Genomic DNA, 27,144 nt, shown 5'->3' with positions numbered 1-27,144 from the left:
TGCTCATTTTCTGATCCATGGTGTTATTCTCCAGATTTCAAATGAGAAATCAATTGAAATAAAACAGCACAAACTTAACAAGTTTTATTTATTACATTCCAAAAGTTCTCATCTACATTTTACCTAATTTATCAAGGAAAATTTGATATCTAGATACGTTTCGATCAAATTGGTAACATACATCAATTATTTAACCACAATGTGTCTTATTCAACTAAACTCGCAATGGGATAAGTGAAGATCTTAATTTGATACTACAACTCGACAATTCAACATTGACAATTCCTTTCACCATTATTTTAAAACTATAATAAAAAATACTGAAAGCTCATATCAGTGTATTGCTCTTTACAACATTAACAACGATGATATTAACAAAATGGAATGTAGGTAAAAATAATATATATATAGTAAAAAAAAAAAAATTGGAAAGAAACGAAAAGTAGTTGTGCTATGGCATAATATCAGTGATAATATACATGTATATTGTCCATTTTTGTTTCCTATTTAAAATATATCTATACAACGAATAATAGTTTTTATTTTACAGGAAATGAAGTACGGTGTTGGACTTATGTACAAAATTGCACCAAAATAATTGGCTAAAACTAATGGATATATAGATAAAATAGTGGGGATCTTTGTAAAACAAACTATTCCTTTAAGACAATAAAATCCATTGAAATAATTGAAAAAAATACTAATGACGGGAATCTCTGGGGTAGAATTCTGCGAGTGTAGCTGCTGGAATACGTTTCAACATTTCCTTAGGGAAGATACGCAGGAGTTGCCAGCCGATATCCAGAGATTCAAACACTGTGCGATTTTCGTAGTTACCTTGAGTGATGAAGTTTTTCTCGAACTTGGTGAGGAACTCTAGGTACAGAAGATCGTCAGGAGTCAAAGCCTCTTCACCAACGACGGCTTTCATGGCTTGCACGTCCTTACCGATGGCGTAGCAAGCGTACTGGAAGAACATTAAAAAAATAAGTGTGCAACATTCGCGCAATGAACCTTTATAAATTCTAAATCGTAAAAGAGGCCTTAAAATACCCACCAGTTGATTGGAAACATCGGAATGGTCCTTCCTGGTCATGCCCTCTCCGATGGCGGACTTCATCAGACGAGACAGAGATGGCAGCACGTTGATCGGAGGGTAGATCTGCCTGTTGTGGAGCTGTCTGTCGATGTAGATCTGACCCTCGGTGATGTATCCGGTCAAATCGGGAATGGGATGGGTGATGTCGTCGTTGGGCATGGTCAAGATCGGAATCTGGGTGATGGAGCCGTTACGGCCCTCTACACGACCTGCGCGCTCGTAGATGGTGGCGAGATCGGTGTACATGTAACCGGGGAAACCTCTACGTCCGGGCACTTCCTCACGGGCGGCTGAAACCTGCAAAAAACTCCGATATGTGAGGATAAAACTTTTACAGTTTCCTTGAAGATGACAGCCAAGCGCAATGAAAGAAGATGAGTTTCGATTTGAACCATAGACGATTGATCATAGATGACGACGTTTATGATAGTTTGGACTGATTTAAGCGATTTAGAGCGAGTACCTTCAAAAATAGGTCCATAATTTGGACATGCGTCGACTCACCTCACGCAAAGCCTCCGCGTAAGAAGACATATCGGTCAAGATGACCAGGACGTGCTTCTCGCACTGGTAGGCCATGAACTCGGCCGCTGTCAACGCCAAACGGGGCGTGATGATCCTCTCTATGGTCGGATCGTTGGCCAGGTTCAGGAAGAGGCACACGTTCTCCATGGAACCGTTCTCCTCGAAGTCCTGCTTGAAGAACCTGGCAGTTTCCATGTTCACACCCATAGCGGCGAACACGATGGCGAAATTGTCCTCGTGGTCGTCCAGGACCGACTTGCCGGGTATCTTGACTAGACCGGCCTGTCGACAGATCTGGGCGGCTATCTCGTTGTGGGGCAGACCGGCGGCCGAGAAGATGGGAATCTTCTGACCTCTGGCGATCGAATTCATCACGTCGATGGCCGATATACCGGTCTGGATCATCTCTTCCGGGTAGATACGGGACCAGGGGTTGATAGGTTGACCTTGGATGTCCAGGTAATCCTCGGCCAAGATTGGCGGCCCTGGAAGGGAATAGGTTAATCACGAGACGAGAAGGGATGGAAGAATAAGGTCTGCGGAATACGAATTTCGACATGCGTTCAAATTACTATTTAAATTAGAGCACATTTTTCAATCCACTTTTATTGATCCACAGAAATACAACAAGTTCTATGATCAATTTGACTGATCATCTTTATGACCTATGACCATAGAACTCTTTTTTCTTTTCTATGACGAGTTTTTCTCCAATTTAAAATAACAATTATTTATTTAATCTTTTCTATGATTTTCAGCATGAGGAAATATATTGTAGGGAAAATATAACCAATGACCTTGATATTTCCTAATTAACCACACACCACTAATGAACTCAAAAGATCAGTTGAACTGCCTCAATCACATTGTGGATATAGCAGCATATAATTCCAATAACATATACCTACCCTTATCAATTGGTTTTCCAGACCCGTTAAACACACGTCCCAACATATCTTCAGATACTGGGGTTCTCAAGATATCGCCAGTGAACTCGCAAAGAGTATTTTTGGCGTCAATTCCAGAAGTGCCTTCGAAAACTTGGACGACTGCTTTGTGTCCACTGACTTCCAAAACTTGTCCAGACCTAATAGTGCCATCTGACAGTTTGAGTTGTACAATTTCATTGTATTTAGGGAACTTGACGTTATCCAAAATGACCAGTGGTCCATTTACACCAGATACGGTCTTATAAGCTGAAGAAAAAATACTAATTAGAAGCCTCTCAAGGAGTGGCAGAATCATAGGATCTGTCATGTGACATTATAACCAAAGAAGTATCAAACTTCTACTAAATACATTTGCAATCTTCAATAAAAAATAGTTTAGCGTATAGTTATTGATAATCCATCGCATAATTTTCCTGAAAATATATCAAGTGCGAAGGGTCATATGACCCAATTCATACACTCTTCTCAAATGGACGCACCCTAATTTGGTAAATTTCTGGGATACTCAAACTGCCTATTCTGTGAAATTTACTTACTCAATCTTGGTTGAGATACAAAATCACGACAAATAGCTAAAACATGCTCTTGAGTAGCTTGTCGAGCTGATATAGTAGCCATTTTTTCACACGTCTATTAGCAGCAGACAAACATCAACGACTGGAATAGATAGGGGACAGCTGATAACAAAATATTGAATTCACGTGTCGTCACGTGATAACGAGCTTCTGCAAGAGATCATCAGATGTCAGTAAAATACCAAATCCATTTTTTTAAGTAGAAATTATTATTTTGAGTGTAAACCTGTTGAAGCTATCATATTTATTGAAATTCATCAAGAGAAAATCATCATAAGATGTCTCCATGCTCATAAGCGATCAAAGAGTTGTAGATCTATATACTATAATTACAGTTGAGATAAAGATACCCAATCAGTTTTGTTTAGTTTATCCACTCATTATGCAGGGGCGCCACATTCTTATCATTTCTTTAAATTAACCTATAATTGACATTCCTGTTATTGAAGTATAGCAATCCCATGGAAATTCTATTTATTTACCGATAAACGTTTTTAGAACTTCAGTCACGGCTCGTTATTCTGTCGGTTTGGTTGCGTGGCGCGCATTTTTTTGTAATATTTAATATCGGTCATGGCAGGTTGTGGAGCAGCAAGGAAAATTGGTTTTTTATCCAAACTATGTCGTTCTCAGGCAAGTAGATCGTATTTTTCGTACGTAAGGGAGCCTTCGCATTTTATCAAAGGAAAAGAGCCGAAATGGGTAACAGCAGACAAAGCTTTCGAAGTTTTGGAATCCGGTAAGTTTTTTTTTAAACTCAATGGTCCAAAAAGCATAATATTTTTACCTGAAACAACTTCCATTATAACTGCTTTTATCGCTATTCTTCCAACTACGCTATTGAATAGGTAGCTGAGTGGACTATGATCTGCAGCGATTCATTAATCACTCATTATTCTAGCTGTATGCAATTAGAAGAGTTTTCGATACAAATAACGAAATAAAATTATTGTTTTAGCTTATGCATATAGGCTGGAATTCCTTCAAAATTTGTTTTGAACAGATGGAGATATAAGTTATTCGGGTTGATATTATTTATTCCTTGTGTTTTTGAAAACAAGTTTCTGGTTAGGTCATTCGATACGACCAAAATAGATTGAGAGTTCAATAATTTATTAATGCAGCAGCACCAATAATTTGAATTTTGCCGGGTGTAAAATATACGTGCGAATGAATATAATGTGAAGTTTTTCCATTTCACGAGTACCTTTCACTTTTCATTCTGCTCATTTATTTATCGGTTCAGTTTGAGTTTGTTTAATTTCTGATTCATAGGAATTGTATTGTTATTGGTGAAAATGATAAGAATATTTTATAATATTATTGGAATATATTTATACCAATAATTATCAATATAAATATTCAATAAACCAAAAAGGACTGATTCAATATGTCTGATTTATATAGACACAAACAGCAATAACTGTTGTCCCTGCCACTAAATTTATTTTTCTCCACTTTCTCAGTATTGTCGCATGTTCTACACTGTAACGATTTTCCACTTATTCGTCAATTTTCTTGTTGGTCGCGTGCTTATATGTGCGTTTGCGTTACCTATCACGCAAATAACATAGCTCCTTACTTACGCTGTTAGACCTCTGATTTGAATGAATAATTAAGAACGGTAAAAAATAATCACAATAAGAACTCTAAGGAAAACAAGTTTTCAACAATTTTGTAAAAACTGAATTCAATCAACGAAAACATCGTCTTCAGCAACAAAAAGTCTATCCATTTCTGACACAAGAAGTTAGGGTTTCCATTGAAAAACACTCTTATTACCCTCTACCTCTCATAAAGAATGCATGACAAAATTCTCAATTATACATGAAAAGTGTAAGTAAATATCTATGAGATTATTTTGTGTGTTACTTTCTAACTCGCTCTGTACACATTTCGATAATATAACGTCACTGTTTGAAATGATACCGTCATAGGACCAAAGTTCTAGCAGATAATAGCAACTTTATTGGGATATTAGTTTGTGTTTACAATGTTCATTGATAATTGGGAATAAGTCCATTCAACTGTGTTGCATTGTTTCTTGCAGATTTGTTCTCACGCTTCAGATATAGGTATGCGCTAGAATAGAGTCTTTTTGACCGAACAATTCTAAAATCAAATAACCTCTATTCAACTTCAATTTTAGTGGAAGGTGTTGATAATTGAAAAAAAAATTTCTTGATATGCTTAATTTTACCAATTCATGTTTGAATTTTTCATTGTACGATTCGAATCGTAACATTTTCAGCGCGTGCCAAAGTAAGCTTGTATGAAATGCCATCTTTTAGCCATTTGGAGATATCCAACAGTGTACAAATAAGAAAGTCTTATCTGTTAGCATTGTACGTAGAAAATAGCACGCCCAATAATCCCCCTTCAAACAACACACTGTATTGTATACATGAGTATGATGGAACATGAATAATGAGATGTTTACAATATTTTGCTGCCGGTATATTAAAAACGATAAATCGTCTATGCAATTAAGTTCTTCGTTAATTTTCGGATCGTTTACTTCATCGGTATCAGTTCAGTTCGGAAATAAATCATAATTATCATGTCTATAATTTTTTAGGCAAGTTATCTATAAATAATCGGATGCAACGTAAAATTTGAAAACAGAAAGCGAACGCATATTTACTAAATTATCGATAAAGGCTTAATTGTTGTTTATATCGTTAAATATCCAAGAATATATTCTTGTAATTTGTGACAATTTCAAATTCCTTCAGTAATAAAAACTCACAGGATCTTTAACTCTTGTAAATGAACTCATTTTCATCAGAAACCCTTGGGCATCTTTGAATTAAAATCAAAATTTTAACCTCAATAAAATAGCTGTTCTGCTATATGGATCAGATATTTTTTTATGTCCTGCTGCAAATTTTTCATTTCCATTACTCTAAATTACCTCAAATGATACCATTTTCTTATGCTAGGAAACCTGGTTTTCGCACAAGGAGCTGCAGCCACGCCAGTAACTCTCTTGCATGCTATGACCGAACATGGCAAAACGAATAAGCTTAGAGACATCGGAGTGTGCCACATGCACACAGAGGGACATGCTCCTTACACAGATCCAGAATGTGAAGGCATCTTTAGGTAAGCTGCACAATCAAAAGGCATTGAAAGAACCTGTAAGTGTTGTTGACAATAATTTTCGTTCATCATCTCCACAGAAATGAACTTAGGATATGTTTCTGTTTATGGAAAAAATAATTCTTTCAGATCACTGTCGTTCTTCATGGGAGGAAATGTAAGGAAGGCTGTTGCAGAGGGTCGAAGCGATGCCATACCAATTTTCTTACATGAAATTCCCCTTCTGTTCTCCAGGGATATCTTACATCCAGATATTGCAGTTATTCATGTAAGATCTTGAAGAAATTCAAGCTCGCTTTTCCTACCGAAATTGTTTTTAGGTCTCTCCACCAGACCATCACGGTTATTGCAGTTTAGGAACCAGCGTAGACTGTGTAAGGGCAGCATTGATTAAATCAAAGTATATAATAGGTATGAAGTTATCAATAAGTTATGCAACGAAGACTCAAATGGAAATTCATCTCAATTGAAACATTTTTTAGCTCAGGTTAACAAACAGATGCCTAGGACTTTCGGCGACAGTCTCATACACATAAGTCACATAGATTATGCCGTCAACATAGATGAACCTCTGCCCCAGCATCCGGCCAAGAAACAAGACCCTGTGGAAATGGCCATTGGAAAGCACATCGCTGAGAATCTAGTGGTAGATGGCGCCACCTTGCAGATGGGTAAAACTCCTATTTGTACTGAATAAATTGGTTGATTATGCAATATTTTCTGGCTTTTCAGGAATTGGAAGTATACCCGACGCAGTATTATCGCAATTGACGAATCACAAGAATTTGGGAATCCACACAGAAATGTTCTCCGACGGTGTCACCGATCTATACTACAAGGGTTGTATTACAAACAATCTCAAACCAAGGTATCACAAAGGGAGATTCGTCGTTTCCTTTTTGATTGGAACCCAGAAATTGTACGATTTTGTCAATAATAATCCAGCTGTGGAAGTATTAACTGTAGATTATGTGAATAACACTGGTAAGTCGCTATGATTTACACTTTTCACAGGTCTAACCTCTATTTCATTTAGGACATAGAGAGAGACCATAGAAATACTTTATCTACAAATAATAGTGATATATTATTATCAAATTTTTTACAGAGGTAATTGCTTCCCAAAATTGTATGACTGCAATAAATTCATGTATTGAAGTGGATTTGACTGGTCAAGTCGTTTCCGACTCTATCGGAACCAGGATGTATTCTGGGTTCGGAGGTCAGGTAGATTTTATTAGAGGCGCAGCGCAAGCTCATGATGGTAAAGGAAAGCCAATAATTGCCTTACCTTCTGTCACCAAAAAGGGTGAATCAAAAATTGTTAGTTTAATCAAACCGGGTGAGTAAACAGCAAAACATGATTTGAGCTCTTTCAGCTAGAAGTTAACCTATTAAAATTCCAGGTGCTGGAGTGACAACCTCGAGAGCTCATGTGCATTACGTTGTTACTGAACATGGTATTGCATATTTGTTCGGAAAATCTCTGAGGCAGAGAGCATACGCTCTCATCAATATCGCACATCCTAATCACAGAGAACAGCTAGAAAAGGCTGCTTTTGAACGACTGAAGGTTATGCCCTCTGCTGGTTAGATTCATAAATTCAAATATATACCCTATCATAGGTTATATAAGTTCAACGATATACCTTATTTTAAGTTTAAAACAAAAATCAATACAACCTACACAATATTTTTATATAGCAATATGATTCAAGAGAAACAAATAAATTGTTATATAATATTCTTTATACCGTCTCTGATTTTACCTTGTCAATTAATTTGAGGTTATGTGAAAGATTTATAAGATTGAATAAAAAATTTGAGTTGTATGTATTATTATTAAACCTTATTGTCCAAGGGTTAACTACTAAGAAACAGGTCATGTGATGAAACCACCGAAAACTGACAAATTAACGTCAAAATATATGTTGCGAATTCTTTCAAGTCGTCAGAAAAAACCATAGAATTTACGAAATTCTGCTAACTTCACGTTATAGGACGATGATGACCGATTGTGCTTTCGAAGAGACGTGAAGTTGGCCCGAGAACGGCATAGACATGAGCGTAAACATAGGTGATTCTACGGACACATTTTAATGGGATGGATTTTTTTAATCGGCTATCTAACTTTATATGATTTTCCAAATTCGAATGAGGAAATAACTATTATTTCAAAACAAAAATATAATTCTGCATACTTATTTCACAAATTCTTCATCCATTCGGGACACCTTCCCTCTTTCTTCGCCTTCTCCAGAGACACATAAAAATCGTTGAAGTCCACATAACCCTTTATTTTCTGATCGGGACCCAAACCATTCACTTGTTGACAATCCATAGGCCCCGAGCTACTCGTAGAACTGACGTTGTTCATGCTATTGAACAGTGTTTGTGAAACACTCACAGAATCATAGGTGGAGTAATTCGTGTTGCTGTGAAGTGGAAAATTTAAATTTCGAACCATGAGAGTGTTATCTTCCCGGTTCTTTATTCTGGCTGGGTCGGACATATGACGGTCATGGTGAAGACGGACAATTTTATCAATTACTCCTTGTGCTACTCTATCCAACGTTGTTTGTTCTCTGAACTGAAAAAATTGAGCGATTAGCTAGGAACAGATTCCATGCATCAAATTACCTGTTCAACAACACACTGGGCAATATATTTATTAACTTGATCAGCTGTCACAACTTCTTCCACTGTTTTAAGTAAACCTGAAGTCATCATGAGTAGAAATTTGCATGATTCATCCAATGGAATACCTCCATTTATATCAGGTTCTGCTGTTATTGGTTCTTGCACAGCAGGAGCTAAATCTTTGAATTCTTTATAGCATCCTTTCACCAAATAATTACCCAAGCATCTTGTATCCGATTGATTACCCAAGGAAGAAGCTGAAATGAACTGAAATCAAAAGGTTTTGAAATTTGAGTTCATATCACCTACCATTTTTCAAAAGATTCACATCCAGGCCCAACTGTGATAATCTCAACAATTCATCATGGTTTTTGAGATTATGTTCAACACTTAATTCTACAACTTTCATAACGTCATTTTCATCAGTTTGACAGAGGAGAACTCGACAGTCTCCCACATTTGCAACATAAAGTTTATTGTTAAGTATTAAACCCACAGCACATGCTGTTCCCGAGGAGAGTTCACTATTGATGTGTCTCAGTTTTTCCACAACATCCGGAAATCTTCTGCTCGTTTCAGCAGCTGTGAGTCCTTTTATATCTTCCATAAGAATTGTCCTTTCGGCTGAAAGTGAACCAACGGATTCCATGTATTCTGTTTCAACCAAAAAGAAAACCTCTCTGAAGAAGAATGGAAATGTGAATGTGAAATCCCAAAGAGTCGGTGTTTACCTTAAAATCTTCTGGACTACATCGTCTGTGGAATCGTCTTTGATTTGAGCAAAATACAACTCAGCGGTTAGTTTCTCTGAACAAAATTTGGCGATTTTACTACCCCCATGTCCGTCGAATATAGCATAATAGAAACAATTCGGGCTGAATTGGTGTGAGCATTTACAATCTTCATAATAGTGTTCTTCTTGATGATTTCCATCTTCTCTATAAACTTGATTTAAGGAAAAACCGACTCCAGTATTTGTACATACTTGTAGGGAATCCGTCCAACTTTGATTCGACATTTCAGTTCACAAAGAAAGACCAAAAATAAATCAAAACGGAGGTTTTCACAAGTAGCTTATTTTATTTGTTGCAGTTTGAGGTTAAGGTAATGTTTGGAAAAATTGAAATCAGCTGTTTGTCAAATTTGGTGAATTGTGACCCAATGCGCCTGACTGGTTGAAGACTACAAATATGAAATCACGACTTTTAGAATCCTGAAATATTCTCAGTTTGTCAATCAAATATTGAACAGCAGTGATTGAACTAATAGTTCTTAAAAAAAAAAAGTACGATTTTTGTAATTACTCATACAGATTACAGAAAACGACGTATGTGTTTTTATGTGGAAAGATTTTCTCGATGGTCTTCTTCGTGCAATTTTCAATAGGCGTACTTTTCATTCTTCGACGATTGTTCTAATATTTATCATTATGGGTTGTGAAATTTTTGCGATAGTCGAACCAATAAGCATAACTGAAGAGGGACATTCATGATCATGATTATAGGTCATCGCAATGTGTTTCACAACTGACCATCATAACTTTTGCACAATCTCTAAACCTTAACCGTTATCAATCTAAACATAATTACCCATTCAACGAATTGAATAATTTTACAAAATAGTAGGATGTACCAATCCTGATGATAAAAGAATCTCGTCCTTTGTTTTCTCATTCGGTAGATCTGCTTATCTTTAGCGAAAATATTCATATCCTATGAGATGATGAATAACTGCTTGGATTATTTCGTTGAAAAGAACAATAGGATGAAATTTAGAGAGTGAAATAAGTGTGTACCCACAGACGCCACAAGTTTTAATTCTGTAGGTGGATGTAAGCAAGGGTGACTTTAATATTTTCTCGAACATTCCCAAAAAGATGGGGTCAGTTAAAAAAAATCATCAAGAACGAACAGATGCTCCTATCTCGATGAAATTTCGAGATTTATAACTAGAAGAGTTGCTCTTTCAGAATATGTGTAACATTCGGATGTATGATAATTTTCCAGGAAGATACGCGACTCGAAAGTTGACCTTCAAAAAATTCTCAGAAAGGTGGGGTCTCTCAAAAATTCGTCAAGACCGAATGGTCGATGAAATTTCGAGATTTATCACCAGAAGGGTTGCTCTTTGAGAACTTAGAGAAATATTCTTCGAATATCTGTACTAGTAAGCTCTCGTAAACCCGATTACTTCACCAGAAAACCGAAAGACAACATTTTTCACTTCTCGAAAAAAAATAAGATTAATTAAACCTATTACTACTATATTTCCGAAACTAAATACGTGCATCTGAGCTCTTGGAACCCTCTCTTGATTTTTGGGGAGCTCGAAGTTATAATTTTTTCAATTTCAAATGTATATTATTGAGAATAACGAAACGAAACCTTCCTTCCATATCATATTTTTGATTTGGATTATTTTAAACGATGCTGCCCATACAGCACATGTATATCCATTGAATGTCCATTGGACGTACAAAATGGACATGACGGACATCCATTGTACGTCCAGTTATGTACAATGTTTGGTCCAGAAAACGTCCGACCCTCACTGGATTTAACATCCTATGGACGTACATATAGGATGTACAATGGATGTACAGACAGGATGTACATTGGACGTACATACAGGATGTACATTGGACGTACATACAGGATGTACATTGGACGTACATACAGGATGTACATTGGACGTACATACAAGATATACAATGGACATACATACAGGATGTCCAGTGGACGTACATATAGGATGTACATTGGACGTACATACAGGATTTACAATGGACGAACATACAGGTACGTCCATTGTACATCCGAACCTCACTGGATTTAACATCCTATGGACATACCTGTATGTTCGTCCATTGTACATCCTGTATGTACGTCCATAGGATGTTGAATCCAGTAAGGTTCGGACATTTTCTGGACCATTCATTGTACATAAGTGGACGTTATTTGGGAGTCTCAAATGCCCATTTTATTGGGGTTAGCATTTTTTAAATTTGATTCGAAAAGGGTATTTTAAAATCCCACCTATCAATACATATATTTATTGATAATTATAAGGAAATTGGGATTATTGAAAAATGAAATGCCTGGAAATATTCCACATCTTTATGTGAAAAATTAAAATAAAATAAATAACAAGTATAATTTGAACATTGGACTACTGCCCCTAAGCAAAAAAAACTAAACTATAAAAAACTGAATATCAAAGAAGCAGATATATAGGTATATATACACTCTTCGTTGCTCCTCCAACCCATTTAGAAATAGCCTCTTCTATCTCCTTCCTGTCCCCTTTACTGGAGTGTATGGCCGTTTCTGTAAATTTATTTCATTGAAATTTTGCTGTTGTCATATCATAGTACACATCACCATACTATAATTATAATAGAATGGTGATAATATCTATTAAAAATTGAATTTCTGGATGTTTTCTCGTAATTCCGTTTCATATTATTATATTGTTGTCCCCCTACCAAATAATTGATATTCATGGTTGTGAAAAGACAAAAATATATTTTTTACGATAGTATGAATATAATTATAACTAATGAAATCATCAAATTAACATGAAACAGAGATGAACATTCGTTGTTCGTATAAGCATTCAACATTCAATTCCTTCAACATTTCTACCCATTAGATTATATTTTTCTCTCTACACGTAAATTTGCCACTTCCCTCAAGAATAAAAACTTTGACTCACCTCGTTTCTATCAAATATATGCACCACACACTGGAACTAGAACTAGACACTATACCTCAAATGTAGTTCAACAAGCTAAAGCCAAAATATTCACAAATTTACAAAATATGTCGAGTCCACTTCAAAATCCACTGATTACAGATTAATGAGTTTCTCTTAGATATTCTGTTCTGATTCAATATTATGCTGTGTGTTACTGAAATGAAACTCAAAAAATAAATGTTTTGGTCTTTGGGACGAAAGTTCCAGAGTAAAAAAAGGAATAATTATGAGAGGGCGGAACATCTGGGTTTCAACACAGTCAGTATGTACCTACTCTCAATAAGAGCCGAGAGTGCCGAGACCGACATGGCAGCAATACAAGGGTATATCCTTGCATACACATTCCTGTTATTTCCAACATCCCTTATTTAAAGTACAATGGACATCCATAAAACGTCCATTTTTGAAAGTACAGTTAATGTCCAGAAATGTACATCCTACGAATGTTGTGAAATGAATAATTATAGATACTAGAAAATGATACATCCAGTTGTTGTACAGAAAAGTACAATTTCTGGAAGTACATATTTATATCCAGATCCGAAAATCCAAAAGATGTACATTCATGGATAATTCACGTTGATCCAAAATTGTACGTTGAATGGACGTACACTTACGTACCAATTTCTGATAGTACAATTAAGATCCAGATTTGTATATCCAGGGATGTCCAATAAGGGACGTATATGGATGTATGTCCAACATCCCTTATTTAAAGTACAATGGACACCCATAAAACGTCCATTTTTGAACGTACAGTAAATGTCCAGAAATGTACATCCTACGAATGTTGAGAAATGTATGATTATAGATACTATAAAATGATACATCCAGTTGTCGTACAGAAAAGTACAATTTCTGGAAGTACATATTTATATCCAGATCCGAACATCCAAAAGATGTACATTCATGGATAATTCACGTTGATCCAAAATTGTACGTTGAATGGACGTACACTAACGTACAATTTCTGATAGTACAATTAAGATCCAAATTTGTATATCCATAGGATGTCCAATAAGGGATGTATATGGATGTTTGTCCAACATCCCTTATTCAAAGTACAATGGACATCCATAAAACGTCCTTTTTTGAACGTACAGTAAATGTCCAGAAATGTACATCCTACGAATGTTGAGAAATGAATAATTATAGATAGTAAAAAATGATGCATCCAGTTGTCGTACAGAAAAGTACAATTTCTGGAAGTACATATTTGTATCCAGATCCGAACATCCAAAAGATGTACATTCATGGATAATTCACGTTGATCCAAAATTGTACGTTGAATGGACGTACACTAAGGTACAATTTCTGATTGTACAATTAAGATCCAGATTTGTATATCCAAAGGATGTCCAATAAGGGACGTATATGGATGTTTGTCCAACATCCTTATTTAAAGTACAATGGACATCCATAAAACGTCCATTTATGAACGTACAGTAAATGTCCCGAAATGTACATCCATTGGACTTCCATATAAGGTCCGTGGACGTTTGTACTTCATTTGGATATAAAATGGACGTCCATTGGACGTCATGTGCTGTATGGGTGATTACCTATATATGCAACTGCACAGGGACAAATAGTACAAGGTTATTCTACACATATTTACGTAACAAAAGTATTAGGTATTGATGTACCTCTGTACAAATCATGCATACATACAGGTGGGTACCTACTCCTGTTTGGTAGACAGTAGACAGTAGAATCTTGCGGTGTCGCATTTTTTTCTTAGCGCGTAAAAGCGAATATTATGGTTCAGTTTATTGCCTCGCTTCTATCGTAAATACGGACAGCAAACAAATTGTTGCGACTTGATTTTTCGATAATGTTGGATTATGATGAGAGTGATACAGATTTCGTTTTGCGTAGTTGTTTTTGCCGTGTTCGCTTTTGGTGAGTACATTTTTTTTTTCAATTTGCTTTGGATCATTTTGCTTCTTTATTCCATCAAAAAACGGTTTAGTAAACTGATGTATTGGTCATGGAAGATAAGGTAAAATTGAACGTAGATACATGAAAATGGTCTATATTCGAGAGTTTTGATAATTCAAAGATAATGCATGATGTTCTTATGGAAGAAGCACTAAGCTTTGGCTTATAATTCTTCATTGAAGAAATACTCATTATTTTTATACCTTTATACTGCTCAAATACAAATGTAGCTCAAGAATAACCTAGTGTAGATGTTTTAAAGACAGTTTAAAATATGAAAATTGCTGTTTCATATGAAATAAAGAAACATAAAAATAATTTCTTGTGAATGAAGCAACACTAGTCTCTGGCTTATTATTTCTTTATTGAAAATACCCAATAGGCATCATAATGTAACTGTTGGCACCACATATTAGAACTAGAGAATTGATTTCCTCAGGGAAATTCATGCAAATTCATCATCAATATGCATAAAATAAAAATAATTCATTAAATACAGTTTAAAAATTTTTTTTTGTCGAATTAAATATCAAAACTCTTGGGGTTGGAATCAAGCATAGATTGATCTCCTTCAATATTGACTTTCAATCAGAAATCACCCTGCATATCCATCACAATAACGTTGATGGGTGTACCGGGAAAACTATACCTTCTATTGAAATAGATGCGTCATGACTTAAATGCGGTTTATCGAAAGTTTATTCACTATACATTACCAGGACTTCGTGTCGATCAGATAATGGGCTGTAACCTTCAGAAGAAATGGATATCAGCGCATTGAATGTTGACCATACCACCTATGCATAATTATGAATCGAACATTGTTTTTTTGATTGGATTTTCTGCTGTTTCGGTCGTTCGATGGCTAATCGGAACATGAAAAGAATAAGTAATATCGAGCATTATTCTCTATATCCTGAATATTCTCCTATACTGGTCATTCAGACTCCAATGTCTTCACAATGGTAACAATAACTGAGCAATTCTTCTATTAAAGTACCTATATAATCTAAAACTGAGTCTACGAAAGCATATGCTACTTCCAAAGGTTTTTGCTACTGAAATATGATCTTGAGACTCTTTGAGAGCAACTGAACAGGCTGTCCACCATAACTCCACCCATTTTCTCTCGTTATACCACGATATTTTTCGAATTTCTAGGTGACAAGACGACCAACTGCGATAAAGGCGATATTCACTTCGAAAAAGTCTTAGGGTACAAACCCTCCGATGAAAATAAACCCTTACTTCTGCACAGAAACGACAGCCATCCAGTAACCGTAGATTGTATTCAAAAGTGCCAAAGTAACCAGGATTGTAGGAGTTTCATTTTAGATTATAAAACGTCGACTTGCTATTGGTATCGGCATTCCGTTGACGAAAACGGTATTGTTCCAGATAATAACATTGCTTGGTTCGTCAAAATATGCCTAAGAGGTAAAATTTTCGTGGTATAATTCGAAATCTCAATCAATTGAAGTATTTTTGAAGGTAATCCATGCCCGGAGAAGCTCTGGAAGTTTGAAAGAATACCTGGTGCCATCCTTATAGGCAACGATACAAAAACACTGCCGGAAAAAGTGACTAGAAATGAGTGCGAACAAAACTGCCTTTCCTCTAAGAGTTTCGAGTGTAGATCGACAAAGTTCAGGGTGAAAAATGCGAATTATAATGAGAACTTTTCGGCTATGGGTACTTGCACATTGAGTGATAGTGACAGACGCTTGTCGCCAAGCGGTTTCAGGGTAGGTAGAGACGTGGAGGAATACTTTGAGAACCAGTGCTCCAGTGATTACAACGGTAATTTTCAACAAATTTTGAATCATTTTTCTCTTTGGTTTGTCTATGTGTTTATTTCATAGGAGGTATTCTCTATTGTAAACTCTTCTTGTACAGGTTCCAAAAACACCTTCTGCGCATACGAAGAATACGGTGATGTGCTGCTTCAGCACGTCGATCTGATCTACGAGAAAAAGTCCAAGAGCGAATGTGAAGAGATATGCGACAAACTTACAATTTTCCATTGTCGTGGTTTCAGTTTGAAACCAGCTCAAACTGGTTTCACTTGTCTGATCCATAGTGAAGATAGTAAAATTAACGGACCCAGATTGTTGGAAGAGTCCAGGAAAGGTTTCTATTACGAGAAAGCCAAATGTTTGAATGGTCAGTAAAAAACCGTAATGAACAACCCAAAAACTACAAAAGTATATCAATTGCAATACTGAATATTAGTTCTCAGTTACAGTTACATGTACAGAAGACTCGATAACAATAGATTACAGGCCCGAAACTAATTTCTCAGGACGTATTTACATGCAAGGGTATTCAGATCACCCAGAATGTTTCACCAAGGGCAAAGGTTTTAAAACTCTTAGTTTAAGACTACCTCTGCCTACTAGTCAGTGTGGCATCACAGAAGCTGCCACCCCTGATAACAGGTAATATATTTATTGGTGCTGATAAACTTTACAGTACTTACACAATAAATCACATAATACGCTTCATCTAAAAATAGATATAAGGTACAAATTAAAGACTTTAGGTATACCTATATAATGTTTTTCGTTTCTTGATGTTGATGTTACAGTTGAAAACAGATTATAGCTTAATGTATTTGAACGATCCCTCACCTGTTTTCAGGAGGTTACTAAGTGGATCTTTGATCATTCAGTACAATAGTTTTGTCCAAATGCAGGGAGATAGACTGATAAAAGTTGGTTGTATTTTTGCCAATGATTCAAAACTAGTCGTTGGGACTGGTGTTACGGTAGCTCCGTGAGTATCTTATTCATAAGCAACTTTATTCATAACATTCCAGTGTAGTAGCAAGGGCAGCAAAATGAAATTTCTGAGTAATATTTTTCAATAGGATACACTCGGATAACGGCAGTTCCCTCATAAATTCTACTAATTCTCCATCTGATGGCGGAACCCCTTCTGGACCTTCAGTCCAAATGAAATTGGTTGATCACTATAGCAAACAAGAAGTTTCTGATATTCAGATAGGACAAGACGTTGACCTCATCATTGAAGCTTCCACAAAAGGTAGGCGCATCTTTTCTGATGCGGTGAAAACACCTTGTTTAACTCCGAGGAGTTTCTTGGGTGAGTAGAGAAACCTCAACACATATATTAATTCCAGGCAACTTCGATATATGGGTAAGCCATTTGGTCGCCATGACCGAAAATGGTGGCGAATCTATTATGTTACTGGATGATTCAGGATGCCCAGTGGACAATAACGTATTTCCTCCTATGGTTAAATCAAGAATGAACAACGTGACAACATTAACTGGAACATTTCAGGCGTTCAAGTTCTCGTCATCCCCTGCTGTTAGATTCAGCGTAATCGTACAGTTTTGTCCAGAAAAGTGTCCTGAAGTAAGGTTTTTTCAGTCAAAAAATATTGTGCACATCTATCATTCTAGCCCTGGATAGAGAAGATGTTTATTCGTACAACATTTTCAGTATTCCATCAATCAGTTTTCTGTGATTTGTCAAGAGAATGCCAAAATCTTGTTTTAGGTTGATTGTCGAAATCATAGCCGACACAAGAGAGGTCAGTATAAAACGCTGAATGGAACCATACAGAGTATAAACAGGACCGAATTCGAATTGATAAATTCACAGTTCTACAAGAGGCCATTGGAAATCATGGTGGTTGTTAGGAATAATAATCTTTCACCTGACAGACTCGCATTCGGAAGTAATAAAGTCTTAGTTGCAGGATACAGTAAGTTGATTGACCAAAAAGGAAATAAGGTATAATTTGTTTGGGGTTGGCTATGGCTTTGAGGCAATATCTTCAACACCCACTATAGGACCTTCAAGCGCATGCTTTGTTCAAGAACTACACCAAATGACTGTACAAAAACAACCTGATACGCATGCGGAGACAATAGGAATATAAGGTGTAGTTCTTGAACAAAGCATGCGCAGATTCTTGCGAAGGAAGACAAAATGATGCGCGTCTTCTGTCCAGTTTGGGCCGATTTTGAAGTTCAATTCGCTCTATCTGCAAAGATCTAAGCAAAAACGAAAGCAAAAAGTGCAGTAATGGCTGCAATCCGTCTGTTGTGTGACTGAAAGCTGAGTTATTTTGAGAAATTAATGAAATTTTCGATAGAATCCTTCTGAATTAAAATCACATCTGTTACAGATTATGAAACCAATGAAGTATGTGTAGATTATTCCTTGCTCCTTGGTTTGGTCATCTCGTGGGTTCTAATACAAATCATCTTCGCTATAGCTTGTATCATAATGGTGAGAAAGTACAAAAAGTATTACCAGGAAGAATATCTGAGACAAGCCTACGATGAATATAATAAAAACTTCGACATAGGGGACAGCAATTTAGATTCACGAAGAGTGCGATGGGCAGACAGTGGGGATGAAGTGCAGTAATATTTTTTTCCTAATTTATTCAAGAACGCTATATACAATGAATTAAACAATTAAAAAACAATCAAGTAGTTTCTTCTGACAACGCCTCCTTCTTTAGTTGCTCTGTTAACAGTTGTTGTTGTTGTAATATATGAACATTCTCTGATTTCCGTTTTCTTCTCTCATTATCACGAAGGACACCTTCATATAATTGTTGCCTGTAAATCTCATGGTATTAATATGGAGATGAAGTGCTCAACTGTTCAAAAGTACCTATCCGCAGATTGTTTATAATGTACATAACTAATAACAGTAACAGAAAATAAGCAAGACGAACCCAAAACTAATTTAGCTAAAAACGACATCGCGATGAAACTTTAAATGGAATTACATATAACGAAAAAACTAGAAAGGAGCAATTTTATTTATATTTTCGTAATTATACACCAAATATTTTAGGTTAGATAATTATTTTTGACATATTTGACAATGGTTTCTGAGGAACTATTTTCTTCTTCATCATGATGAGGAAAAATTTTGCCTAAACCAATATAAGCTTAGGATAGCAATTTTTTATAAACCATTATGAGGATTTCATTTATTTATATATAAATCAGAGCACATCCCTCTTAAACGCGGTGATTGAGTTTGCATCAAACTGGACTTGGCGAGTACAGAAATTGTCTTGCAATCATACAAGGCCGTCGACAACCGTTGGGCCAGAGGGGCAAACTGAAAATCTCCTAAAACACGTGATTTTCCTGTTTGATTTTTATGGTGACGCCCATGCAGTCAGGGGTTATCCTTAAATAGACTGGAAAACTATATTATATCTATTTATTGCAACTTTTCATTAGAATTATAAAAATAAAATTTTAATTTTAACCTCAGAATATTTTCTCATAGAAAAATAGTGTATTTCATAATAATGAAAAAAAGATATCCCACATTTTTCATGTTTGACTAACTATGCTATAAGTTGGTTCAGTCCAATAAATAATACGGGTCCAATTTTTGATGAATCCTCTGTTATGAGGTCTTCGACTGGTTAATCCCAGTAAACATTTTGAAGACAGGGGAAGTTTGTTCCACTCTTTTCTTGTTAAACCTATAGATACTAGAAATATTTGTTGCATCAATATAATGAGGATGATAACTGCCAATGCAATACTATATATAGCTGACACAAAGGAAATTCCTAATCTGAAAAAAAAAATTCAATTAAAGATGATAGGGGAAGTGAATTGCTGCCTTGATAAGGGAGTATACTCACTCAAAAGCTTGATAAACTTCTGAACAATCATCTGGGAGAAGAATTGTCTCATAAAGTTTGAAAGGATGACATACTGAAGTTAAAGTTAAATTAGAACTGTACAGTAGAGCTGCAGCAGCAAAGAATAGAGATAATATGAATAAAAATTGGTTCTTTCTAGAAATACAACAGTCATACCTGAAAATAATATATAATTAATAATAAATAGTTTATGCCTCAATTTCTTCATCTGAATTTTTTCTTTACTCAAGTATACTCTTACCATATACAATGATGATCTTTATCAGGTACAGTAGTATGACAAATGGAACAATTATGAAATCTTGTTCCTGGTTTAGTAAGTGTCTCAGAATCATCTTGAAACCTATGAAACTGGTTAGCTCTATTCCTCAAAGTATAGAGACAAAATAAAAAGGCTGCAATTAGTAAGCTCAAAGCAATGTTCTCTTCCAAAAGTATCTCTAATAAAGGTATCACAACAAATTCAAAAACAATGTACAAAATGACTATAGAAGTAATAGTCCAAGTGAAGAAGAATTTGGTTGTGGGTGCAATTTGAATGAGAACTCTGAAGATGTACAATAAGAACACAGTTATTGTGGAAAAGGAAAAAATTGTCCACCATAAACTTTGGGCAGCTATGATGAAAATAACTGGCAAAATGATAATTGGAAGTAAAGCATCTATCCCAATTACTTTTGCACCACCTTTCCAAGGTATTCTCAAGCGATCCTGCAAATTAGCCATAAATTTATGCTTTCGATTCTGGGGAAAACCTTTGCCCGTTATAAAACTGTAACACAACACATTGCATGAATCGAAAACGTATACAAAAACTTATCACCTTTCAAATCCTTCATCTAAATCTTCACAGAAACAGCATAGTGTCAAAAGGTGACTGCGATTTTTATCTTTATCATAATATTCACAACAACACAAGGGTTCCCTTTCATCACTCATTCCATAGATTTTTAAGGAGTTTTTGCAGTTTACAACTGTTGATTCTAGGTTGTAAAATTTAAACTGTTTGTAATGCTAAATGAAAACAAATCTAACTTTGTAATGTCAAAAATTAACCTGTTTGGTAATGTCAACGATCAACTTCTTTTATTAGATCAAATAAGTAGTTCATTCGAGCAAGTTTTATTGTTTATTAATCTTTGTTGACTTGTATTTTCCCGCGAGAAAAAGCTGCGATCAATTGTTGACTGGTTAGTTTGTTAAGTGTGTGTTTTAAACAAAAGTTAGTGGTAAAGAAATTATTTTTCTTCAGGTACTGCCTAGGAAAACTTAAAGAGGAATATCAAAATGAGTCAATCAAGTACAAAAAGACTTTCAATGAATACTGTTTTAATGAATGCACGAATTTTTGATGAGGTATCAGTACTCAACCGATTTTTTTATTTTTATTGCATAATTGTTGTTTGCAGGCCTTGGCTGACGAACCCACAGTGAAAAAAGAACCAAATGATGAATATGAGAATGTCAGAGTTAAAATTGAAATTGAAGATAACGACTGTAGCAATATATTTAGTAAACGTAAACAAGTAACATATGCAGAATGTGTTCAAGTGAAACAAGAACCTATTTCAATGGACGAGGATAGTGTCTTTCCAAATAATATTTTTGATAAATTGGATTTGAAGAATGAGGAACAATACTTGACGCCGGTTAAGTTAGAAATAGAGGAACATACTACCCACAGTGTGGATTTTAATTCACGAAAAAGTGCAAAACGCACAGTTTTTCCTAGAGAATCTCCCTACAAGACGAGACAGTCCCCTTACAAACGAAATACTGAAGTAAGTTCACCAGGCACATCCTTCTATAGCAGAAATGAAGTTATTGACAGAAGTAAGGGAACGTAAGTAGAGTTATTTCATATATGAGATGTATTTTCATTACAAATATAAATTTGATTATTTATTTATATAACATATTTTTGTTATGTTGTGTTATCTGGAACTGCTTTTCTTTATAGTTTTTTCATATTCTAATTTTCAATTACTCATTGTTACAGTACTGTAGTCATTAGTGAGTTTTGTTCCAATTTATCTTGATAGTATTATTGTTATGCACACAATTTTATTGTTTGCATATTTTAATATTTTGACTTTGACACTTCTTTTGTTGACATGTCAGTTTCAATTCTGAATTCTAATTTGTTTCATTATATTGTTAATGTCTCCTTTTCTCTAATTCTTTTTTCATTAAAAATAATAGGTACCATTTTAATTCCCATGTTATTTTTTCATTCATTGGAATTTTCTTATAGATTGAAAATCAGTTGTTGAAATTATCATTTCATGCTGACTGAAAATCAAATAATCACTTCACTTCCAATTGAACTGAAATGTAGATTTATTTAGAAAATGCAGTTAGAATATGGGTAAAGAGAATGAAGAGTAAGTTGATAATGGATGAAATTTTGAAAATGCAACACTCAATTCATAATTGAGGTTATGCGTAACATAGTCTTATAATAAAAAAAATATTACATTCTACTTTTTTTTCCAGGAAACGCAAAAATGTCGAATATGAAACTGATCCTGTAGTACTACAAAGACGCCAGAAACAGATAGACTACGGCAAAAATACAATTGGTTATGATGTCTATACAAGAACAGTGCCAAGGTACCAACTCAGAATTGATTTGAATAATCAAATTATTTCAATGCTCATCAAATCATTTCTAGAAACAACAGACAAGCAGGAGATCCTCAAACACCAAATAAATATTTGAAGTATTCCCGCAGAGGTTTTGATGGTCTCATAAAGCAGTGGAGATTGAAGTTGCATAAATACGATCCACCACAAGACGACTAAGACCATTGCAGTTAAATTTTAAGGTTATTTTACTATGTTATAGAAGATATTTTATATTTGGTCTTATTGACGTGTACTGTTTTAACAATAAATATCATCTTTATTTATTTCATAGTTGAGATGAAGTGCTTATTGTTTATTGAGGAGATTTCAACATTATCTGAGCTGTGTAAGGCAATGTTATGTTAAAATAAAACACCAGTTTCGAACGACTATTTTTTTATAATATAGATTTATTTATTTATTTTTTGTAGTATATATTATTATAAGTAGGAAAGAAACGCGCGAACGATGCTTGATGCATACAAACAGTCTGTTAGATTGGAAAACATTGAGTTCAGAATTTATATAAGGGGGAATATATACAGGCTGGTTTCGAAGACCGAGTCTATTATCCTAAAGATATTACATCTTTGCATTATCCAACATGAAAATGAGGTTAAAATGCAGCAGCAGTTGTCAACGAACTACGTCACAAACACATCAAATTCAGTGTCGCAATTTTTCTACACTTTGCCTTACCCGCAAATACACCTATATATTCAAGTAGTTGTCAATACACTCATAACCATTTTGAACAATGGATGTTTAGTCATCTGTTTCATTTTCCCTAGGCTCATGTCGTTTTCCGCACGATTTTAATAAAATCGGATCGATCTGCAGGGGTTGGTACCACCGCCATCTTGATTATTTTTATAGGTGATTATTGGTGAAATGATTTATTTTGGTTTTACCTCAAGTCAAAAAAATACTCGCATTTAAACTGAAACATATCGCTTTCCGAAAATTTAGATCACAAATGATCTAGGCTTGTATTAATAGGATTTATTTCATCAATTCGCCGACTTTTTGCGTATAACTCTTGCACTCAAATAAAAAACCGGCACCAATTGTAGGAATCAACAAATATCTTGAGCAACTCTTTTAAAGATCTATTATCCTAATAAAATTAAATTATATTCTTGGGAATCGGTTCTTATCAATTGGCTAATTAGGGTAGAAGGTCCAGAAATGAAATGAAATGGGTACAATTTGTTTGACTTTTATTCATCAACCAAAAAAATTACTTTGGTATATAAGCGAAATCCTTATTAATACAATTCAAGTCGATAAGTTCAAACAATTACACATATTTTCCAAAGAAGAATATATATTAAATACATATCGAAACTTAATTACAAAAGACGTTAGGGATGTGAAAGATATTATGCACATGGCGATTATTTTAATACAATAAGATATAATTCAAGAATATCATATACTTAATATCTATTGGATATATATTTCAAGTAGCACACTTATAATAATACACCTATAATGGCATTTCAAACCATCATCACAAAATTAAAAAACCGTTTTTGAACCAGTAAGATTTTGATACGATTCTATAGGGAATTGATGTCAATATAGAAACATTTTCCTCAAATATAACTGTTCCATCAATGTTTCAAGGATTAAAATTTTGCGTTGCTTGATTCCAACGAATTCGTAGGGAACCTGTTGCTATATTACTCAAAGTGCAGGTGTTAAATATATAAAAAAAAAGGACTGCCGTAAATGGTAAAAAGAAATCGCCCGCGGACAAAGGAAATACCCAAAAAATAATTGCAATTCCGTATACACAACTCGTTTAGCCAACGAATAATATATCTAAGCTGCTAATCAACATACTATATCGGATTGTTAACTACTTTAGGAACTCAATCAACTGCATGTTGTGAAAGATATAGTGAGAGCATCACTGGAAAATCGAAGGAGATAATTTGGAAGGTAACGTCTAAAATGCCACTTTTGGTAAAAGTTAGGATAAAAGTACATCTATTATTCACTACAGATATTTAACACTAAAGAATAATTTCAAGCTTCACGTCTGTTGAGTATTTAAGGATTGACTTTAAATTCTGCATTGTTTAACCATGTTACAGATTTTGTTAATATAGTCAAATCGTTTACATTAAAGATATCTATAGATATTATAGGTTTCATACATTTATTAATATTATCCTAGCCGCTTTGAACAACTATACAATTTCGTTTATAATTTTACTTTACAATTTCGCCGCTTTTCGAATTACTACGTGTACAAGCAGTGAAGAAGCCGATAAGAAGCATTCAGCAGATTGGTTGAACTCAGCAGACAAAGCGGCAGAGAGCCGAGTACAGAGTATAAAGAAAATTCGCACCTTCCAAAAAGATATGTTTTCGTAGGGCAGTAGATTTCTATTCGAAATACAAATATTATCTTTTCTTCAAATTCCTCGACGAGGAATTCAATCTTTGATAAATTACGAGATGCCAATGTCCCACTACAAAGTACTGAGCTCTTTGTTATCAAACAAAACTTGCAGTAATTCGAACAACGTCGAAATTAAATGGCACCTTCATTGTTGTGCTGACAACCAAGCAACATCCTCAAAACTGTCCAATGCAATTCCGCCAACCCTTTATTAAATTTTCAATAAAAAAAAACAACCTTCAATGAAGCAAAACACAACTAAAACAGCTAACTGTACAAAAAAAACCACGCCTACAGTTGGATAGAACGAACAGGAAAACTGGAAACGAAACACTCCTAATTTTGGCACCGACTGTAGACTACAGAAAAAGATCAATATAAAAAAAAACGAAGGGATACAAGAGGTGAAAAAAGTCACAAACCTCAAAATATCACATGATACATTGAGCCGCTGTACATAAATAAATAATTTCCAAATTCCGTTTTGGAAATTTGTGTACGCTTTCATAAGAGCGGCTCGTACAGCCAAAATTTGAAATCAAAACATTTATCAATCGAACGTCTCAAAAATTTTGAGGATAAAATCATCAAATTAGTCAAAGTCGTAAGACCTTCTTCCATTGGCGACAATTTCAATTCGTTTCATCCCGTTACTAGTAAAATATTCCAATAAAATGATAAATTCTCAGTTTCTGTTTTTGTGTCGCGTATGAAAAAGGCCCATCAAAATCTTCAAATCAACGAATAAAAAATACTGTGTCACATTTAAATTTTCGAGGAAATTATTCGATAAAATATCCGATACATATTCAAATAGAATCGAATTTGTGCTACCAAAAGAAGGGGGAAGGATTAAATCCGAAAAGTTCAGTCTCAAAGATTCATAAAAATGCTGGGATATGTTACCGAACAATACCACTCAAATTAAAGCAGAAGAGTAATCGGAACATATGTAAACGAGCTGTGAAACATAAGTATAAAATCATCGACGAACAAATTGATTTTGTTAGATTTACAAATTACACTGCCACAGTATCGTAGGCTGTGAATTGTCCACCGTTTGTTGTTGAGGTTTTCCCTGTTTCGTTTCTAGAACAGAAAAATAACAAGAAAAATTAGATACAATACTGAAATTTCATATTGTTGATCGAAAGTCAATGAACTAGAATAAATTCGTATTGTTAGTAACATTAAACACAAAAAGAAGCGCATTAAACACAAAACAAACAAGCATTATCATAAAACACTTACAGTTTCCTGTTTGAGAGGATAGAAAAATACAAATTGAAAATTAATAATCCATAACAACATAGTCTGGATTTGATGATATGGTTGATGATGGCAGTGCAATGAACTTTCCTTTGGTTTCAAGCACTTGATGATTCTATACACATTATGTGTAGGACCTTTACTAAGTATTATACTGTATTTATAGTGGAAATATTTAAAAGTGCCTCAAAGGAAATTTCAATATCGCTATATAGCAATATATGTTCAGAGCCTCCTGTCTGTGATTTTAACCTTGAAGTTTAATAGACTGATGAATAACGGCTCTTATATCACAAGTGATTGATGAATGTTTGACAGAACATCAGTGAATAATGGTTCATTAATCACATGTGATTTGATGGTGGATAAAGTATATTATCAGTGCGTAATGAGATTTTTTTCTCGTTTTTTGAGTAATAATAATGACATTTACTGAATAGTACTTATTTTGGACGTAAGTTGTATTCAATCTTATTTTTTACAAAGTATGTGTAAAGAATCATCGAGTGTACTCCATAATTATGTTTGAATTTTCACATCTGAACAATAGAGTGTTAGTGATATATCTA

At 34.8% G+C, this 27,144-nt stretch overlaps 8 protein-coding genes across 58 annotated transcripts in view; 3 read left to right on the top strand and 5 right to left on the bottom strand.

Annotated features, from left to right (window-relative positions):
• Nucleotides 1–71: 71 nt before the first annotated feature.
• LOC123312780 (V-type proton ATPase subunit B) lies at nt 72–3,271 on the bottom strand. Its single transcript, XM_044897267.1, has 5 exons — nt 3,111–3,271; nt 2,533–2,820; nt 1,604–2,109; nt 1,058–1,396; nt 72–967 (listed from the first exon to the last, which is right to left on the bottom strand). Exons 1-5 carry the CDS (start codon nt 3,190–3,192, stop codon nt 701–703), a joined length of 1,482 nt encoding a protein of 493 aa, XP_044753202.1. The 5' UTR covers nt 3,193–3,271; the 3' UTR covers nt 72–700.
• A 316-nt stretch (nt 3,272–3,587) lies between these two features.
• LOC123312781 (4-hydroxybutyrate coenzyme A transferase) lies at nt 3,588–8,080 on the top strand. The gene is made up of 8 exons (XM_044897268.1): nt 3,588–3,888; nt 6,092–6,254; nt 6,381–6,519; nt 6,572–6,662; nt 6,734–6,922; nt 6,984–7,235; nt 7,360–7,593; nt 7,658–8,080. The coding sequence occupies exons 1-8, from the start codon at nt 3,723–3,725 to the stop codon at nt 7,843–7,845; spliced, it is 1,422 nt and encodes a 473-aa protein (XP_044753203.1). The 5' UTR covers nt 3,588–3,722; the 3' UTR covers nt 7,846–8,080.
• A 175-nt stretch (nt 8,081–8,255) lies between these two features.
• On the bottom strand, nt 8,256–10,009 carry LOC123312782 (TGF-beta-activated kinase 1 and MAP3K7-binding protein 1-like). Its single transcript, XM_044897270.1, has 4 exons — nt 9,623–10,009; nt 9,201–9,571; nt 8,892–9,148; nt 8,256–8,841 (listed from the first exon to the last, which is right to left on the bottom strand). The coding sequence occupies exons 1-4, from the start codon at nt 9,907–9,909 to the stop codon at nt 8,458–8,460; spliced, it is 1,299 nt and encodes a 432-aa protein (XP_044753205.1). The 5' UTR covers nt 9,910–10,009; the 3' UTR covers nt 8,256–8,457.
• Nucleotides 10,010–14,306: 4,297 nt separating this feature from the next.
• On the top strand, nt 14,307–19,053 carry LOC123313905. Its single transcript, XM_044899007.1, has 10 exons — nt 14,307–14,549; nt 15,750–16,025; nt 16,080–16,388; nt 16,485–16,751; nt 16,828–17,026; nt 17,229–17,363; nt 17,458–17,633; nt 17,731–17,969; nt 18,114–18,321; nt 18,748–19,053. The coding sequence occupies exons 1-10, from the start codon at nt 14,492–14,494 to the stop codon at nt 18,990–18,992; spliced, it is 2,112 nt and encodes a 703-aa protein (XP_044754942.1). The 5' UTR covers nt 14,307–14,491; the 3' UTR covers nt 18,993–19,053.
• Nucleotides 18,993–19,390, bottom strand: LOC123313906 (protein PET117 homolog, mitochondrial). The gene is made up of 2 exons (XM_044899008.1): nt 19,245–19,390; nt 18,993–19,189 (listed from the first exon to the last, which is right to left on the bottom strand). Exons 1-2 carry the CDS (start codon nt 19,334–19,336, stop codon nt 19,054–19,056), a joined length of 228 nt encoding a protein of 75 aa, XP_044754943.1. The 5' UTR covers nt 19,337–19,390; the 3' UTR covers nt 18,993–19,053.
• Nucleotides 19,391–19,791: 401 nt separating this feature from the next.
• LOC123313766 (palmitoyltransferase ZDHHC23-B) lies at nt 19,792–21,318 on the bottom strand. The gene is made up of 4 exons (XM_044898773.1): nt 21,089–21,318; nt 20,507–21,037; nt 20,245–20,421; nt 19,792–20,174 (listed from the first exon to the last, which is right to left on the bottom strand). Exons 1-4 carry the CDS (start codon nt 21,202–21,204, stop codon nt 19,925–19,927), a joined length of 1,074 nt encoding a protein of 357 aa, XP_044754708.1. The 5' UTR covers nt 21,205–21,318; the 3' UTR covers nt 19,792–19,924.
• A 117-nt stretch (nt 21,319–21,435) lies between these two features.
• Nucleotides 21,436–23,282, top strand: LOC123313767 (histone RNA hairpin-binding protein). 2 transcript variants are annotated; one of them, XM_044898775.1, is made up of 5 exons: nt 21,436–21,455; nt 21,518–21,621; nt 21,675–22,108; nt 22,762–22,878; nt 22,941–23,282. In XM_044898775.1, the coding sequence occupies exons 2-5, from the start codon at nt 21,553–21,555 to the stop codon at nt 23,068–23,070; spliced, it is 750 nt and encodes a 249-aa protein (XP_044754710.1). In that variant the 5' UTR covers nt 21,436–21,455; nt 21,518–21,552; the 3' UTR covers nt 23,071–23,282. The 2 variants fall into 2 exon arrangements, with proteins under 2 accessions (XP_044754710.1, XP_044754709.1); XM_044898774.1 differs by lacking the exon at nt 21,436–21,455 and having other exon boundaries at nt 21,462–21,621.
• Nucleotides 23,283–24,096: 814 nt separating this feature from the next.
• The window catches only part of LOC123314337 (Down syndrome cell adhesion molecule-like protein Dscam2), a 69,083-nt gene continuing 66,035 nt past the window's right edge, over nt 24,097–27,144 (bottom strand). For 46 of the 50 annotated variants that reach the window (XM_044899580.1, XM_044899577.1, XM_044899576.1 and 43 more), the window contains 2 exons: nt 26,558–26,563; nt 24,097–26,395 (listed from right to left, as the gene is read on the bottom strand). In XM_044899580.1, the coding sequence (XP_044755515.1) occupies nt 26,326–26,395; nt 26,558–26,563 (76 nt within the window). In that variant the 3' untranslated portion in view covers nt 24,097–26,325. The remainder of the gene's footprint in view (nt 26,396–26,557; nt 26,564–27,144) is intronic. The other 4 variants (XM_044899556.1, XM_044899581.1, XM_044899579.1 and 1 more) reach the window with 1 other exon arrangement.

This window comes from Coccinella septempunctata, chromosome 5 (assembly GCF_907165205.1).
Source record: "Coccinella septempunctata chromosome 5, icCocSept1.1, whole genome shotgun sequence".
Taxonomy (NCBI): domain Eukaryota; kingdom Metazoa; phylum Arthropoda; class Insecta; order Coleoptera; family Coccinellidae; genus Coccinella; species Coccinella septempunctata.
This window is presented reverse-complemented; position numbering and strand designations above follow the sequence as displayed.

Excerpts from the sequence above, each read along its gene's own strand:
- LOC123313906 (XM_044899008.1), bottom strand. The coding sequence starts at position 19,336 with ATGTCGTTTTTAGCTAAATTAGTTTTGGGTTCGTCTTGCTTATTTTCT. Across the intron at positions 19,190-19,244 it reads TATAAACAATCTGCGGATAG|GCAACAATTATATGAAGGTG; the intron begins GTACTTTTGAAC and ends TGAGATTTACAG.
- LOC123313905 (XM_044899007.1), top strand. The coding sequence starts at position 14,492 with ATGATGAGAGTGATACAGATTTCGTTTTGCGTAGTTGTTTTTGCCGTG. Across the intron at positions 17,634-17,730 it reads CATTGAAGCTTCCACAAAAG|GCAACTTCGATATATGGGTA; the intron begins GTAGGCGCATCT and ends TATTAATTCCAG. Across the intron at positions 17,970-18,113 it reads GTCCAGAAAAGTGTCCTGAA|GTTGATTGTCGAAATCATAG; the intron begins GTAAGGTTTTTT and ends ATCTTGTTTTAG.
- LOC123313766 (XM_044898773.1), bottom strand. The coding sequence starts at position 21,204 with ATGAGTGATGAAAGGGAACCCTTGTGTTGTTGTGAATATTATGATAAA. Across the intron at positions 20,422-20,506 it reads AAAGATCATCATTGTATATG|GTATGACTGTTGTATTTCTA; the intron begins GTAAGAGTATAC and ends TATTATTTTCAG. Across the intron at positions 20,175-20,244 it reads GAAGTTTATCAAGCTTTTGA|ATTAGGAATTTCCTTTGTGT; the intron begins GTGAGTATACTC and ends TTTTTTTTTCAG.
- LOC123312782 (XM_044897270.1), bottom strand. The coding sequence starts at position 9,909 with ATGTCGAATCAAAGTTGGACGGATTCCCTACAAGTATGTACAAATACT. Across the intron at positions 9,572-9,622 it reads GTAGTCCAGAAGATTTTAAG|AGAGGTTTTCTTTTTGGTTG; the intron begins GTAAACACCGAC and ends ATTCTTCTTCAG. Across the intron at positions 9,149-9,200 it reads TGTGAATCTTTTGAAAAATG|CTTCTTCCTTGGGTAATCAA; the intron begins GTAGGTGATATG and ends AGTTCATTTCAG.
- LOC123313767 (XM_044898775.1), top strand. The coding sequence starts at position 21,553 with ATGAGTCAATCAAGTACAAAAAGACTTTCAATGAATACTGTTTTAATG. Across the intron at positions 21,622-21,674 it reads ATGCACGAATTTTTGATGAG|GCCTTGGCTGACGAACCCAC; the intron begins GTATCAGTACTC and ends TGTTGTTTGCAG. Across the intron at positions 22,109-22,761 it reads ATTGACAGAAGTAAGGGAAC|GAAACGCAAAAATGTCGAAT; the intron begins GTAAGTAGAGTT and ends TTTTTTTTCCAG.
- LOC123312781 (XM_044897268.1), top strand. The coding sequence starts at position 3,723 with ATGGCAGGTTGTGGAGCAGCAAGGAAAATTGGTTTTTTATCCAAACTA. Across the intron at positions 7,236-7,359 it reads AGATTATGTGAATAACACTG|AGGTAATTGCTTCCCAAAAT; the intron begins GTAAGTCGCTAT and ends AATTTTTTACAG. Across the intron at positions 7,594-7,657 it reads TGTTAGTTTAATCAAACCGG|GTGCTGGAGTGACAACCTCG; the intron begins GTGAGTAAACAG and ends TTAAAATTCCAG.
- LOC123312780 (XM_044897267.1), bottom strand. The coding sequence starts at position 3,192 with ATGGCTACTATATCAGCTCGACAAGCTACTCAAGAGCATGTTTTAGCT. Across the intron at positions 2,821-3,110 it reads TGTATCTCAACCAAGATTGA|CTTATAAGACCGTATCTGGT; the intron begins GTAAGTAAATTT and ends TTTTTTCTTCAG. Across the intron at positions 968-1,057 it reads CCGATGTTTCCAATCAACTG|TACGCTTGCTACGCCATCGG; the intron begins GTGGGTATTTTA and ends ATGTTCTTCCAG.